Source organism: Salvelinus fontinalis, chromosome 24 (assembly GCF_029448725.1).
Source record: "Salvelinus fontinalis isolate EN_2023a chromosome 24, ASM2944872v1, whole genome shotgun sequence".
NCBI lineage: Eukaryota > Metazoa > Chordata > Actinopteri > Salmoniformes > Salmonidae > Salvelinus > Salvelinus fontinalis.
In genome coordinates, this window is record NC_074688.1 from 25,803,363 (window position 1) to 25,820,778 (window position 17,416).

The 17,416-nt window shown below is 43.5% G+C and overlaps 1 protein-coding gene across 3 annotated transcripts in view; it reads right to left on the minus strand.

Annotated features, from left to right (window-relative positions):
• LOC129822600 (calcium-binding protein 8) overlaps nucleotides 1-17,416 on the minus strand; it is a 107,534-nt gene that overhangs the window by 75,117 nt on the left and 15,001 nt on the right. For all 3 annotated transcript variants that reach the window (XM_055880962.1, XM_055880961.1, XM_055880963.1), the window contains exon 2: nucleotides 12,587-12,711. In XM_055880962.1, the coding sequence (XP_055736937.1) occupies nucleotides 12,587-12,704 (118 nt within the window). In that variant the 5' untranslated portion in view covers nucleotides 12,705-12,711. The remainder of the gene's footprint in view (nucleotides 1-12,586; nucleotides 12,712-17,416) is intronic.

A 17,416-nucleotide genomic window follows, 5' to 3' on the forward strand; every position in this document is an offset into this window, starting at 1 on the left:
AGGATGTTTTTAACATATAGCTTCAGTAAAGTTCCAACCGGAGTATTCTTTCTTGTCTTCGTGAGCAATGGAACGTAAGTGACTTCCATGAGGAAAAAGCATGATCAGAAAATGGCTGCTTGATGGACACCTGACTGATTCTGATATCATTCTCTCCCACAACATCATAGCAGTCTCATTATAATTTCTATTGATGGTTGACAACTAGTGGAACCCCTAGGCAGTGCACAATCATTCATATCTCAAGGGGATTTCATTAGGGACTCTGGTGAATACATACAAGCTCAGATTTCTGACTTCCTGTTTTAATTTCAACTCAGGATTTTGCCTGCCAATATGAGTTCTGTTAATCTCACAGACATAATTCAAACAGTTTTAGAAACTTTAGAGTGTTTTCTATCCAATACTAATAATAATATGCAAATATTAGCAACTATGACTGAGGAGCAGGCCGTTTGATATGGGCACCTTTCATCCAAGCTACTCAATACTGCCCCTTCAGCCATAAGAAGTTAAAGTGGCCAATGATTTCAAGTCTGTATGTAGGCAGCAGCCTCTATGTTAGTGATGGCTATTTAACAGTCTGATGACCTTGAGATAGAAGCTATTTTTCAGTCTCTCGGTCCCAGCTTTGATGCACCTGTACTGACTTCGCATTCTGGATGGTAACAGGGTGAACAGGCAGTGGCTCGGGTGGTTGTTGTCCTTGATAATCTTTTTTGCCTTACTGTGTATTTGTTTTTTTATTAGGATCCCCATTAGTTGTTGCAGAAGCTACTCTTCCTGGGGTCCACACAAAACAAGAAACATGACATAATACAGAACAGCAATAGACAAGAACAGCTTCTAGCGGCTGTCGTCTTCCTCCTCGTCTGAGGAGGAGAAGTTTGAAGGATCAGAAGACCAATGCGCAGCGTGGTAATTGTTCATCTTATTTAATGGAAGTGAACAACTCAAAATACAAAAACAACAAAGTGAAAACTGAAACAGTTATATCTGGTGCAGACACACAAAGACTGAAAACAACCACCCACCAAACCCAACAGAAAACAGGCTACCTAAATATGGTTCCCAATCGGGGACAACGATTGACAGCTGCCTCTGATTGAGAACCATATCAGGCCAAACACAGAAAACCAACCCAGAAATAGAAAACATAGATTACCCACCCAACTCATGCCCTGACCAACTAAAACAAAAGACAAAACAAAGGAACTAAGGTCAGAACGTGACAGTACTCCCCCTCCCCAAGGTGCGGACTCCGGCTGCAAAACCTGAACCTATATGGGAGGGTCTGGGTGTGCATCTGTCCGCGGTGGCGGCTCTGGCGCTAGACGTGGACCCCACTCCACCATTGTCTTTGTCCGCTTCAGTGACGTCCTTTGAGCGGCGACCCTCGCCGCCGACCTTGGCCTGGGAACCCTAATAAAGAGCCCCACTGGACTGAGGAGCGCCTCTGGACTGGCGGGCGGCTCCGGACTGGCGGGCGGCTCTGGCGGCGCCGGACAGACGGGCGGCTCTGGCGGCGCCGGACAGACGGGCGGCTCTGGCGGCGCCGGACAGACGGGCGGCTCTGGCGGCGCCGGACAGACGGGCGGCTCAGGCGGCGCCGGACAGACGGGCGGCTCAGGCGGCGCCGGACAGACGGGCGGCTCAGGCGGCGCCGGACAGACGGGCGGCTCAGGCGGCGCCGGACAGACGGGCGGCTCAGGCGGCGCCGGACAGACGGGCGGCTCAGGCGGCGCCGGACAGACGGGCGGCTCTGGCGGCGCCGGACAGACGGGCGGCTCTGGCGGCGCCGGACAGACGGGCGGCTCTGGCGGCGCCGGACAGACGGGCGGCTCAGGCGGCGCCGGACAGACGGGCGGCTCAGGCGGCGCCGGACAGACGGGCGGCTCAGGCGGCGCCGGACAGACGGGCGGCTCAGGCGGCGCCGGACAGACGGGCGGCTCAGGCGGCGCCGGACAGACGGGCGGCTCAGGCGGCGCCGGACAGATGGGCGACTCAGGCGGCGCCGGACAGACGGGCGACTCAGGCGGCGCCGGACAGACGGGCGACTCAGGCGGCGCCGGACAGGCGGGCGGCTCAGGCGACGCTGGACAGACGGAAGACTGGTGCCGGTGCGTGGTGCGTGGTGCCGGAACTGGTGGTACCTAGCTGGGGACACGCACCTCTGGGCGAGTGCGGGGAACAGGAACAGGGAGTACTGGACCCTGGAGACGCACTGGATGCCTGGTGCGTGGTACCGGCACTAGTGGTACCGGGCTGAGGACACGCACCTCAGGGCGAGTGCGGGGAGGAGGAACAGGGCGTACAGGGCTCTGGAGACGCACAGGAAGCCTGGTGCGTGGTGTTGGCACTGGTGGTACTGGACTGGTGCGAGGGGCTGCCACAGGCGGACTGGTGCGTGGAGAAGGCACCGGATAGACCGGACCGTGGAGGCGCACTACAGGTCTCGAGCACCGAGCTTGCCCAACCCTACCTGGCTGAATGCTCCCCGTGCGGCGAGGTGGAATAGCCTGCACTGGGCTGTGCTGGCGAACCGGGCACACCATGCGCAGGGCTGGTGCCATGTACCGGCTTCATGGCACCTGGCTCGATGCCCACTCTAGCCCAGTAGTGGCCATGTACCGCACCGGGCTATGCCTGCCTACCGGAGACACTGTGCGCATCTCTGCATAACACGGTGCCTGCCCGGTCGCTCTCTCTCCACGGTAAGCACGGGGAGTTGGCTCAGGTCTCCTACCTGGCTTAGCCACACTCCCCCCCCCCCCCCCAAGAAATTTTTGGGGCTGTCTCTCTGACCTCCTTAATCGCCGTCCCAACTCCATTCGCCGATATCCCTCCTCGCACTGCTCCAGAGAATCCCAGGCGGGCTCCGGCATTCTCTTTGGGTTGATTGACCACCTCGTCCCATGTTGTATAGTCCAGACTTTCCTCCCGGGTCCAGGAGTCCTGCGATCACTGCTGCTGCCCATTACCACGCTGCCTGGTCCTTTTTTGGTGGGTGGTTCTGTAACGGCTGTCGTCTTCCTCCTCGTCTGAGGAGGAGAAGTTTGAAGGATCAGAGGACCAATGCGCAGCGTGGTAATTGTTCATCTTATTTAATGGAAGTGAACAACTCAAAATGCAAAAACAACAAAGTGAAAACTGAAACAGTTATATCTGGTGCAGACACACAAAGACTGAAAACAACCACCCACCAAACCCAACAGAAAACAGGCTACCTAAATATGGTTCCCAATCAGGGACAACGATTGACAGCTGCCTCTGATTGAGAACCATATCAGGCCAAACACAGAAAACCAACACAGAAATAGAAAACATAGATTACCCACCCAACTCACGCCCTGACCAACTAAAACAAAAGACAAAACAAAGGAACTAAGGTCAGAACGTGACACAGCTCAAGGACAGAACTACGTCATATTTTTTAAAGGCACACGTAGCCTACATATCAATACATACACACAAACTATCTTGGTCAAATAGGGGAGAGGTGTTGCTATATGTGTTTTTTTAAACCAGGTTTGCTATTTATTTGAGCAATATGAGATGTATGGAAGTTCCATGAAATAAGTGCTCTATATAATACTCTACGCTTTCTTGAATTTGTTATGGATTTGGGGACTGTGAAAAGACCCCTAGTGGCATGTCTGATGGGGTAATTGTGTGTGTCAGAGCTGTGCGTAAGTTGACTATGCAAACAATTTGGTATTTCCAACACGTTTGTTCTAATGTTTCTTTTAAAAAGAAGTACTGATGCAGTCAGTCTCTCCTCAACTCTTAGCCAAGAGAGACTGGCTGCATAGTATTCATATCAGCCCTCTGATTACAATGAAGAGCAAAATGTGCTGCTCTGTTCTGGGCCAGCTGCAGCTTAACTAGGTCTTTCCTTCCAGCACTGGACCACATGACTGGACAATAATCAAGATTAGACAAAACTAGAGACTGCAGAACTTGCTTTTGAGTGTGGTGTCAAAAACGCAGAGCATCTCTTTATTACGGACAGACCTCTACCCATCTTTACAACCATTGAATCTGTATGTTTTGACGATGACAGTTTACAATCTAAGGTAACGCCAAGTAATTTAGTCTCCACAACTTGTTCAACAGCCACACCATTCATTACCAGATTCAGCTGAAGTCTAGCACTTAAGGAATGATTTGTACCAAAACAGACTGCAACTCTTTGTTAAAGCATGTAATAGAGATGGAATGTCAGATCTCTAAAGAACACTATGATTGCATGGTATGCTTCAGCACACTATTGAAAACTGAATAGTTTGAGGCTGGGTACTTTGGAATACATAGATTTAACTCACCAGGACCAGGGAGACAGAGAGGACACCCTGTGGCCTTGTAACAATGCAACAATGTATTAGACAGGACTGCCCCTCACCCAAGACCTAGGCTAACAAACATTAATTAATCGCAAACGTGTCCCAGATATAGGATAGAATGTCATACACTTTTTGAGAATACATGTGCTGACAAGAAAATGAATCTTATGGGTCCAGTCTTGCAAAGACCATGTCAATAAACAAAACATAGTAGTGGTATAGTTCTTCAAAGAAACAATAAGAAGTAGCAAACAACAGGTTAACTGATACTTATTGTAGTCCAAAGATAACCCAAGCGTGAAGTAAAGTTTCATGCTAGAGGAGGCCTGCCCATGCTGCCAATCTTTAACCTATCCTTGGTCAATCACCTGTCAATCATGTGCTGAGAGGCTGTCATTTAATCATAGCCAGTCAGGATTAGTAGGAGTGATTTATTGCTCTGAGCTGCCAGGAGGACAATGGTGTGTAAATGTAATGGTTTTTCTCTGCATTTAAATCACCTCGTAAAATCTGAAATTATATTTTGGATCATAAAAGCACTCAGATGTTACTGAGGGTTCAGGTTAGTCGTTGTACTAGCCTCAAAGTATTTTGTCCTTCTCTTCTTCCCAAAACATCTGGCCCGAGCAAACACACTCAGCCATTATCATTCATAACAGAGTACAAAAGCTTGTTCTAACCAGAGACACTCGTTTTAGCAATGTGTTTGTGAAAGAGAACACACACACACACAGCACAACAAAACAGAGAAAAACACAAGCACATCAAAGGTGTATGGATTTATTTTGGTACATTAAAATTAGCGCCTCATGAATAAACCCATCAGGAGGATCACAGCAGAACAGAACAGTGAGTGACTCAGGCTTTTGTAGAGTAGGTTCCTGTGTGAGGGCTCGGGCCCATTTGAACACACCAACAACATTCAGACCACAGGTCGTATATTCATACAGCTCTCTCCCGCTTTTTCTCTATTTCATGCACAACTGCTCCCATATCCATCAGGTGCTCTGATGCTCTGTAAACCAAAGCTTTACAGGGGAGAATAATTTAACATCCTGTATGACAAAGTAATACCAAAGGAACAGGAATGCCCAAGGAAAATGTCAGACGGAGAAATGAATCAGAGTAAAAAAGACTTGAATTTAGAGTCAGTTTAACAGCCCCTGCTTTGCAATCTAGGCCAAGTGCATCAGCACTCATGTTCAGTAGGGCACACCATAGTAAAACTTTTTACAACATAAAACTTCAATATTTGTTTTAATTGGACAACTTCAAGTAGTAGCTCCTGGTTAGAAAATAGTGTCTCCCTACTGAACACTACTTATCCCTACTTTCTCAGTGTATCAAATGTGTGATATGTGCTTTGTGATATGAAGTTAGTGCTGTCGGTGCTGTATGTGTCTATAAATTACAATCTCATATCCACATCTTGCCTGACCTTTCAGACACAGCAGCAGAAGCAGTAGCAGCACAGATCGGCCTCGACGGAGGCATGACTACCTGGTACAAAAAGCTCTCTACCCACACCAACATCTATTCTACATGCTGCAGCGCTCAGAGCACTACACACACACACATACCAACCACACACCAATCAAACAGTCCCAACCACGCAAGTAGAATAAGACACAAAAAGAAACTACATCCCCTCCAACAGGCTGAGAGGTTAACAATGTGTACCTGTACTAAAGCTGACTGATGACAACGTGCTGTATGCGGTGAGTCAGCTAGTTCAACGCAGTACAGTAACATTGTTTCACTTTAACCTGTTGGGGATGGGGGCGCTGTTTAGACAATTTATGCTAATGTGGCTAATTTTTTAAACGGCTTCCCACAAAATCCTTGATCGTACAATATGCATATTATTATTATTATTGGATAGAAAACAGTCTATAGTTTCTATAGGAGTTGAAATTTTGTCTCTAAGTGGAACAGAGCCCATTCTACAGCAATTTCCCTGACATGGAGTCAGATTTGAGAAACGTTGGCCACTTTTCTGAAGTCATTTAAACGGGCACTGTCGTTGCTATGACTATACGGACACTTCTTACGTCTTCCCCTGGATGCCTTTACGTGATGACGATTCCAACGGGCTCGATTGCTCGTTCACAGGCCCTACAAATGAAAAAAACCTTTAGCTAGCAAGTCTTTTCTTGCTGCGTAACGCGCGTGGAAGACACCGACCCTCTCCTGTTCCAAGCGTTAGTTTAGCCTGTTATATTTCTCCGGTCATCTTTTCACTCGTTATAGGAGTTACAAACATCACAAAGTAGTTAATTTAAAGCGTTTTATAGCAATTTATATCCGTTTAGTGCGATTTTGGGACATTTATTTTTGCAACGATGTGAAAAGTTGGTCACGCTTTTCAGTTCATCCCGAACGTAGTTGACATTTCCACATGGCAAGAGGACAGCTTTCCACCAAAAGACGATTTCTCCCAAGAAAGGATCCTTTGCCCAAGATACTGATGGAAGAACAGCTCAAGGTAGGACATTTTTATTATGATAAATCGTGTTTCTGTCGAAACATTTTAGTGGCTTAGGACGCCATGTTTTTTGACGTAGCTTCGCTTGGCGCAAACTGTATTGAAAAGTAAGGATAAATTAAAAAATGTAATAACGCAATTGTATTAAGAATTAAATTGTCTATCAATCCCTGTCCACCCTATATTTTTTAGTCACGTTTATGAGTATTTATGTATAAGAGTAGATCACTGTCTAAGTGGCGCAAGGACGTTTTCTTTACCAGCTTGTCTACATTTCACATTGTCTAACCATGATTTTGGTGGCTAAATATAAACATTTTCGATCAAACTGTATATGCATGTTGTAATGTGATGTTACAGGAGTGTCATCGGAAGAATTCTGAGAAGGTTAGTGAAAAAATTAATATCTTTTGGCGATGTTGACTTTTATCGCTCACTTTGGCTAGAATCAATGCTGGGCTGCTAATTGCTATGTGCTAAGCTAATATAACGATTTATTGTGTTTTCGCTGTAAGACACTTAGAAAATCTGAAATATTGTCTGTATTCACAGGATCTGTGTCTTTCGATTCGTGTATGCTGTGTATTTTTACGAAATGTTTGATGATTAGTAGTTAGGTAAACACGTTGCTCATTGTAATTATTCTAGTCCATTTGTGATGGTGGGTGCAATTGTAAACTATGCCATATACCTGAAATATGCACTTTTTTCTAACAAAACCTATCCCATACCATAAATATGTTATCAGACTGTCATCTAATGAGTTTTTTTGTTGGTTAGGGGCTATAAATATCTTAGTTTAGCCGAATTGGTGATGGCTACTGGTGTTGGTGGACAAATAAAAGATGGTGGCTTATGCTAATGTGTTTTTAGGTAATAGATGTACATCTTTACATATTGTGTCTTCCCTGTAAAACATTTTAAAAATCGGAAATGTTGACTGGATTCATAAGATCTGTGTCTTTCATTAGCTGTATTGGACTTTAATGTGTGAAAGTTAAATATTTTAAAAAAATATTTTTTTTGAATTTCGCGGCACTGGTTTTTCAGTGGGGGGGGGGGGGGAGTGCCGCTAGCGCCACGCTGATCCTAGACAGGTTAATGGCAATAGATAAAGACACTTACAGGTAGCTACACCAAATTTCCTCAGTAAATATCCTCATGGTAGAAATGGTGGACATGGTTGAAATGGTAGCTGCCTGTGTATGCTACTATGGATAAATTAATAAGCCAAGGAGATGATTGCTAATCATTACTGTAGTGTAGTGTGTTACAGTGCATTCGGAAAGTATTCAGACCCCTTCTCTTTTTCCACATTTTGTTATGTTACGCTCCCGATTGGCGCAGCGGTCCAAGGCACTGCATCTCAGTGCAAGAGGCATCACTACAATCCCTGGTTCGAATCCAGGCTGTATTGGCCTAGCGTTGTCCGGGTTTGGCCCGGGGTAGGCCGTTATTGTAAATAAGAATTTGTTCTTAAAACTTCTTGTGAATAGGGGGGCGCTGTTTTCACTTTGGAAAAAATTGTGCCCAAATGAAACGCCCTCGTACTCTGTTCTAGATCATACAATATGAATATTATTATTACCATTGGATAGAAAACACTCTGAAGTTTCTAAAACTGTTTGAATTATATCTGTGAGTAAAACAGAACTCATTTGGCAGCAAACTTCCATACAGGAAGTGAAAAATCTGAAAACGAGGCTCTGTGTCAGGGCCTGCCTATTCAACTGGCTTTTATTTATGGATCTGTATGCACTTCATACGCCTTCCACTAGATGTCAACAGGCAGTGGAAGGTTGAATGGGGTGTCTAGCTTGATGTGAGGCCGAATAAGAGCTTTTGGAGTGACAGGTCTGCCCTATCGTCAGTATTCAGCTGCGCGCCGGGGAACCTCACATTGTCTTCTGAAAAGCGTTCGGTATACACGGCGAATTGCTCCGGCTCTGATGTTATTTGATACATATGAGAAAAACATCAAAGTAAGATTTTTCAACCGAGTTTGACCAGTTTATTCAACGTTTATTGGGACTTTTGGAATTTTTCGTTCTTTGCGCCAAGAGATGATGGACACGTGCGCTCCACAATGCTAGCCAAAGTTGCTAATTCGACAGAAGAAATGGACATTCTAAAACCAAACAACGATTTATTCTGGAAATAGGACTCCTTGCACTACATTCTGATGGAAGATCAAGAAAGGTAAGAGAATATTTATGATGTTATTTCGTATTTTTGTGGTAAATGTTGGCTCCAACAAGGCGGAGAATATGTGAGCGCTGTCTCACAATACTGCATGCTGTATGTTCTACTAAAGTTATTTTTAAAAATCTAACACAGCGGTTGCATTAAGAACCAGTGTATCTTTCATTTGCTGTATAACATGTATTTTTTAGTCAAGTTTATGATGAGTTCTTTGATTAGATTAGGTGACTGTCCAAAATATCTCCGGAGATTTTGGTGAATTGTTGCTACGTATTCACAATGTATAACCACGATTTGCAGCTCTAAATATGCACATTTTCAAACAAAACATACATGTATTATATAACATGATGTTATAAGACTGTCATCTGATGAAGTTGTCCAAAGGTTAGTGATTCATTTTATCTCTATTTGTCGGTTTTGTGAAAGCTATCTTTACGGTGAATAAATGGTGTTGTGTGTTTGGCTATTGTGGTGAGCTAATAGAAATATATATTGTGTTTTCGCTGTAAAACACTTAAAAAATCGGAAATATTGGCTGGATTCACAAGATGTTTGTCTTTCATTTGCTGTACACCATGTATTTTTCATAAATGTTTTATGATGAGTATTTATGTATTTCACGTTGCTCTCTGTAATTATTCTGGCTGCTTTGGTGCTATTTGTGATGGTGGCTGCAATGTAAAACCACGATTTATACCTCAAATATGCACATTTTCGAACAAAACATAAATGTAGTGTATAACATGATGTTATAAGACTGTCATCTGATGAAGTTGTTCAAGGTTAGTGATTAATTTTATCTCTATTTGTGGGTTTTGTGAAAGCTACCTATGCGGTGGAAACATGGTGAAAACATGCCGTTGTGTGTTTGGCTATTGTGGTTAGCTAATATAAATACATATTGTGTTTTCGCTGTAAAACATTTTAAAAATCGGAAATGATGGCTGGATTCAATTGTAAAAATAGTTACATATCTTGAACATTTTGGAATGATTTCAACAATGGACAATTGAAACAAATACCAAAAGATAGTTTTGGGGTGGAATTTTCCTTTAATGTGGCATCATTGTATTAAAACTTCTTCTCAATAGGGGGTGCTGTTTGCACTTTGTAATAATTTCGTTCCCAAATTAAACTGCCTCGTACTCAATTCTTGCTCGTACAATATGCATATTATTATTACTATTGGATAGAAAACACTCTCTAGTTTCTAAAACCGTTTGAATTATATCTGTGAGTAAAACAGAACTCGATTTGGAGCCTTTTTCCTATGTGGATGTGAGAATGCAGAATTCTGCAAGCTGTTCCCAGGTCAGTTTATTAATTTGCCTGTCTTCTATTGGTTGAGATGCACTGCATACGCCTTCCCCTGGATGTCAGCGAATAGTGAGACTTGAAATGGAGTCTCTAGGCAGATCTGAGAGATTATAAATGGCTTGGGAAGGAAAGGTCCGGTCTTTGCTCTCTTCGCTCTGACGCAGGAAGGACCTTGGCATATCGTACTAGAAAGCTCCGGTTATAGCTCTTAGATATATCCGGCTGTGTTTTTATTTGATATAGGCGTTAAAGACATCATAATGTTGTTATTTTAAACCGAGTTATATCAGTTTATGTCAGTATATTGCGATTTTCGGGTATTTATTTGTGTTACGTTCTAGGGGGTTGGGTATGTCTGGCCCACATGGCTAATGTTTACTGCTAATTGCAACGTTGAAGACTACATTCTACAACCGAGCAACGATTCTTTTGGACAAAGGACACCTTTCCCAAGATTCTGATGGAAGCACATCAAAAAGTAAGAACTATTTATGCTGTTAATTCGTTGTTCCTTTGAAAAATGTAAAATGCATAATCCGCCATTAATTTCAGTGCGGTCTCGCTTTAACGCACGCTGTATGTTGTAGTAACGTTAATTTAAAAAATGTAACACAGCGATTGCATTAAGAACTAATGTATCTTTCATTTGCTGTCCAACCTGTATTTTTTAGTCAAGTTTATGATTAGTTATCGATTAGAATAGGTGCCTCTCCCAAGATTTCTCCCGACATTTTGTTGGCAGCTTGGCTACTTTTCTCATTGTATAACCACGATTTGTGCCGCTAAATATGCACATTTTCGAACAAACTCTATATGTATTGTGTAATATGATGTTATAGGACTGTCATCTGAAGAATTTTGAGCAGGTCAGTGAAAAAATGTATGTCTTTTGGTGGTTTATACGTTATCGCTATTTTTGGCTTGAATCAATGCTGTTGTGTGGTTTGCTATTGTGGTAAGCTAATATAACGCTATATTGTGTTTTCGCTGTAAAACACTTAAAAAATCTGAAATATTGGCTGGATTCACAAGATCTTTGTCTTTCATTTGCTGTACGCTGTGTATTTTTCAGAAATCTTTTATGATGAGTATTTAGGTAATACACGATGGTCTCTGTAGTTATTCTAGTTGCTTTGGTGAGAGTTGTAATGGTGGCTGCAATGGTAAACTATGATTTATACCTGAAATATGCACATTTTTCTAACAAAACATATGCTATACAATAAATATGTTATCAGACTGTCATCTGATGAAGTTGTTTCTTGGTTAGTGGCTATTTATATCTTTATTTGGTCGAATTTGTGATAGCTACCTATGCAGGAAAAAAATGGTGGAGTAAAAAAAAGTTGTGTCTTTTGCTAACGTGGTTAGCTAATAGATTTACATATTGTGTCTTCCCTGTAAAACATTTTAAAAATCAGAAATGATGGCTGGATTCAAAAGATGTGTATCTTTCATCTGGTGTCTTGGACTTGTGATTTAATGATATTTAGATGCTAGTATTTACTTGTGACGCTATGCTAGGCTATGCTAGTCAGCTTTTTTACTGATGGGGGTGCTCCCGGATCCGGGATTGTGTGGAAGTAGAGGTTATTACAGTATTTGTGGTCTGAGAGCAGCTAGTGTAGTTATTCCCCACTCCACTATGAGCACTGTGATGATGTTGTTGTTTCCAGCAGAGGATTGGATAATATCGATCAGGCCTGGGCTGGGTCCCACCCCCAGCCTGGCCAGTGGGGTGATTCGTTTCAGAGCAATGTACAGAACACACACACAGATAAACGCATTCATAAACACAGACTCAGCTACTTCCTCTAATTAATGCCAAGAGAGAGCAAGAGCCCATTAATCAAATTCTACTTGTGCGATAAGTGATAAGAAAATGTTGTCATAGTTTATAAAGCCAACGCTTTGTTGGTTCCAGCAACAGGGGCAAGTGGTGTTTGTAAATAAATGTTTTGACTGGTCCAACCTCTGTGATTCATGGCTCAGAATACTGTCTTACTACTTATCCCATATCTAGCCTACTATTTATCCTGCCCATATCAAACACGCAAACCCCGGCCTAAACTCAATCTCTCTCTATGACCCTCGCCAGCCAAATCCACAGTCACCGTGCCTAATCTCTATCTCCTCTCACCAGAAACAACCAAGCCCAACCCAACCCAACCAAACCAAACCAAGCCCAAACCAACCTAGCCCCAGTAGTACCAGCCCAAGCCCTGAGGAGACTCACCATCTAGCTCCTCCACAGAGATGCTGGCCAGCTGGTCACTGTCGTTGTCATCAGACAGAGAGTGACTCAGGTAGTTCCCCTTGTACAGCAGTCCTGCCGTCACATGGTGGAACGGCATCTTGTCCCTGTGAGAGAGAGAAAGGGTGGGCTGATTAGTTTAGGATCAGTGAGATCTGAATATGACAGAGAGAGAGAGAGAGAGAGAGAGAGAGAGCAATCAGGGGAGTGATAGAAAAAGCTTCTTCCACTTTCTCCAACGCACAAGTGGTTATCTCCACCCTGCTACCACGAAAATACTTTCACCTTGCCACCATACAGCGGGTGAATGCAACCATTTTGCGAGACTGTGTCTCAAAACCTAATGTATACCCGGCCCACCACTCCACCCTGCCTTTACAACCAGGTCCACCTCTACAAGGCAGCAATCTCAGCTTTTGCCAGGACCCTGAAGGACGTCACCATCCGTAGCCCCAGCACCTCACACAGGAGCAACAGAGCAATGTACACCCCGCCCAGACCAACGAGACACCCTCCCAGACCTGCAAGACCCCTCCTGAAGGCCCTGCATCGAGAGAACCCACACCAAGAGGACCTACACCCAGACCACAGCATCACCAGCCACACCCCAAACAGCTAAGACCACCCCAAGCAACCCTGGCCACAGCCTATATAGCCCCCCCCCCATTTCAGACCTAGGCCCCTTCTGCCCACCCAATGCCGCCCGTCCCTGTGGCAAGGACCTCAACATGACAGCAGGACATATGCCCAAGCCATGAGACGAGCAACAAGCCTAACCCCCACTATTACACCCGCCCAAGCCACATCCTGCAACCTAAGAGGTATGTATCAGATGTTCAACATGCTCTGCTCACACCTACTTTGATGGTCCGAGCCTAAACCACACAAAAACAACACTAGACACTATGGAACACAAAGCTTTTACTATCACATCCTGGAATATACAAGGTCTGAGGTCATCTTCCTTTGGCCTAAAGAGCAGGAACCCAGACATTGTCATCCTATAAGAAACACAGTATAAAGGAGACGGACCCACTGGGTTAGGTTACAGAGAGCTGGTAGTCCCATCCACCAAACTACCATGTGTGAAACAGGGAAGAGACGCAGGGGGTATGCTAATTTGGTATAGAGCAGACCTAACCCACTCTGTTGAATTAGTCAAAACAGGAACATTTTACATCTGGCTAGAAATTAATAAGGATATTATCTCAACAGAGAAAAAATTCCTTGTGTGCTACCTATGTCCCCCCAATAAAATCCCCATACTTTAACGATGACAGCTTCTCCATCCTAGAGGGGGAGATCAACAATTTCCAGACTCAGAGAAATGTACTAGTCTAAATACCAGAACTGGACACTAACCGGACACCCTCAGCACATAGGGGGACAAACACCTACCTGGAGGTGACAGCATTCCCTCCCCCATATGCCCCCATAGAGACAACTATGACCAACAAAATGGGTCACAGCTCCTGCAGCTCTGTCGGACGCTGGGTATGTACATAGTCAATGGTAGGCTTCGAGGGGACTACTTTGGGAGGTGCACCTATAGCCCATCTCTTGGCAGTAGTACTGTAGACTACTTTATCACTGACCTCAACCCAGTCTCTTAGAGCGTTCACAGTCAGTCCCCTATCAGATCACAGCAAAATCACACTCTAAATAAACAGAGCTATGCTCAATCATGAGGCATCAAAGCCAAAGAAAATAAATAATATTAAGAAATGCTGTAGATGGAAGGAAATTAGTGTGGTAATCTACCAAAAAACTATTAGGCAACAAGAAATTAAATCCCTTCTAGACAATTCCCTGATAAAAAGGGTTTCACTGTAAAAATGAAGGTGTAAACTTGGCAGTAGAAAACCTAAACAGTATATTTGACATCTCAGCTTCCCTATCAAATCAAAAAATGTCAAGCAGACAACCTAAGAAAATTAACAACTTTGACAAATGGATTGATGAAGAATGCAAAAACCTAAGAAAGAAATTGAGAAACCTATCCAACCAAAAACGTAGAGATCCTGAAACACCTGAGCCTACGCTTTCACTATGGTGAATCACTAAAACAATACTAAAATACACTACGGAAAAAGAAGGAACAGCACGCCAAAAATCAGCTCGATGTAATTGAAGAATCCATAGAATCTAAACATTTCGGGGAAAATTTGAAAACTCAAAACAAACAACAACATGAAGAGTTATCTATCCAAAACAGAGATGTATGGATAAACCACTTCTCCAATCTTTTTGGCTCTATAACAAAGAACAAATAGCAAAATAATATACATGATCAAATACAAATCTTAGAATGAACTTTTTAAGGACTACCAGAACCTACTGTATTCTCCAATTACATTGAATGAACTACAGGACAAAATACAAACCCTCCAACCCAAAAAGACCTGTGGGGTTGATGGTATCAATGATAAAATATACAGACCACAAATTCCAATTGGCTATACTTAAACTCTTTAACATCATCCTCAGCTCTGGCATCTTCCCCAATATTTGGAACCAAGGACTGATCACCCCTAGACAAATTTGACCACAATAACTACCGGGGGATATGCATCAACACCAACCTTGGGAAAATCCTCTGCATTATCATTAACAGCAGACTCATACATTTCCTCAGCAAAAACAATGTACTGAGCAAATGTCAAATTGTCTTTTTACCAAATTACTGTACGACAGACCACGTATTTACCCTGCACACCCTAATTGACAAACAAACAAACCAAAACAAAGGCAAACAAAGACATGCTTTGTTGATTTAAAAAAAGCTTTCGTCTCAATTTGGCTTGAGGGTCTGCTACACAAATTGATGGAAAGTGGTGTTGGGGGAAAAACATACGACATTATAAAATCCATGTACACAAACAACAAGTTTGCTGTTAAAATGGGCAAAAATCACACATTTCTTTCCACAGGGCCAGGGGGTTGAGAGAGGGATGCAGCTTAAGCCCCACCCTCTTCAACATATATATCAATGAATTGGCAAGGGCACTAGAACAGTCTGCAGCACCCGGCCTCACCCTACTAAAATCTGAAGTCAAATGTCTACTTTTTGCTGATGATCTGGTGCTTCTGTCCCCTACCAAGGAGGGCCTACATCAGCACCTAGATCTTCTGCACAGATCTTCTGCACATACCTGAGCCCTGAGAGTAAATCTCAGTAAGACAAAAGTAATGGTTTATATTATTAGTTACTATGCTGTTGCTAAGCAGTAATGTATTACGGCAGTGTTATGTTACTACACCTAAAAGAAAATGCACACGTGCACTTGTAACGATTTTCGTCGCCTGAAGAAGAGTAGTCGGACCAAAGCGCAGCGTGGTAAGTGTTCATGCTTTTTTATTAGAACAGAACACTATAACAAAATAACAAGAGAATAAATGAAACCGAAACAGTCCTGTAAGGTGCAAAATACTAAACAGAAAATAACTACCCACAGAAACCATGTGGGAAAAAGCTACCTAAGTATGGTTCCCAATCAGAGACAACGATAGACAGCTGTCCCTGATTGAGAACCATACCTGGCCAAAACAAAGAAATACAAAACATAGAAAAAAGAACATAGAATGCCCACCCAAATCACACCCTGACCAAACCAAAATAGAGACATAAAAAGCTCTCTACGGTCAGGGCGTGACAGCACTATTGGGCCGGGGCTGTACAGCACGAGAGGTTTTGACTAAGCGAAACAAACTGTACTCCCGTCTCCTGCCTGGTAATTTCTCCACAACACAAATTCTACACCCACCTAAAAGGAAGCGATTCTCAAACCTTTCATGACATAACTATCACCTACAGAGAAATTAACCTGGAGAAGAGCCCCCTAAGCAAGTGTCACGACTTCCGCCGAAGTTGGCTCCCCTGCCTGTTCGGGCGGTGCTCGGCGGTCATCGTCACCGTCCTACTAGCCGCCACCAATCCCTTTTTCATTTGTCTGTTTGTTTTGTCTAATTAGTTTCACCTGTGTTTCTGTTGTTTGGTTTAATGAGCTTCCCTATTTTTAGTAGGTGGACCGGCCCTTGTTTTGTGCGGGATTGTCTTTGTTACGTGTGTGCGTTTTAGGTAGAGGTGGATTTATTTTCTATTTACTTGGCACCCTGTGTTTTTGGGTTGTCACGTTGTTGTCTGCGCCCTGTATGTTTGGGCTTATCATTTTGTGTGCCTAAGTAAAAAGCACTTTTCCCCAGCGGAACTCTCTGCGTCTGATTCCTTCATCCACCTAGTCCCGCGTGACAGCGAGCTGGTCCTGGGGCTCTGTTCACAAACATACCCCACAGAGACCCAGGACAGCAACACAATTAGACCCAACCAAATCATGAGAGAGAAAAAAAATACTTGACACATTGGAAAGAAATTACAAAAGAACTGTGCAAACTAGAATGCTATTTGGCCCTAAACAGAGAGTACAGTGGTATAATACCTGACCACTGTGACTGACACCAAAATTAAGGAAATCTTTGACCATGTATAGACTCAGTTAGCATAACCTTGCTATTGAGAAAGTCCGCCGAGGGCAGATCTAGCTCTCAAGAGAAGACAGGTTATGTGCACACTATCCACAAAATGAGGTGGACACTGAACTGCACTTCCTAACCTCCTGCCCAATGTATGACCATATTAGAGACACATATTTCCCCCAGATTACACAGACCCACAAAGAATTCGAAAACAAATACAATTTTAATAAACTCCCATATCTATTGGGTGAAATACCACAGTGTGCCATCACAGCAGCAGGATCTGTGGCCTGTTGCCACAAGAAAAGGGCAACCAGTGAAGAACAAACACCATTGTAA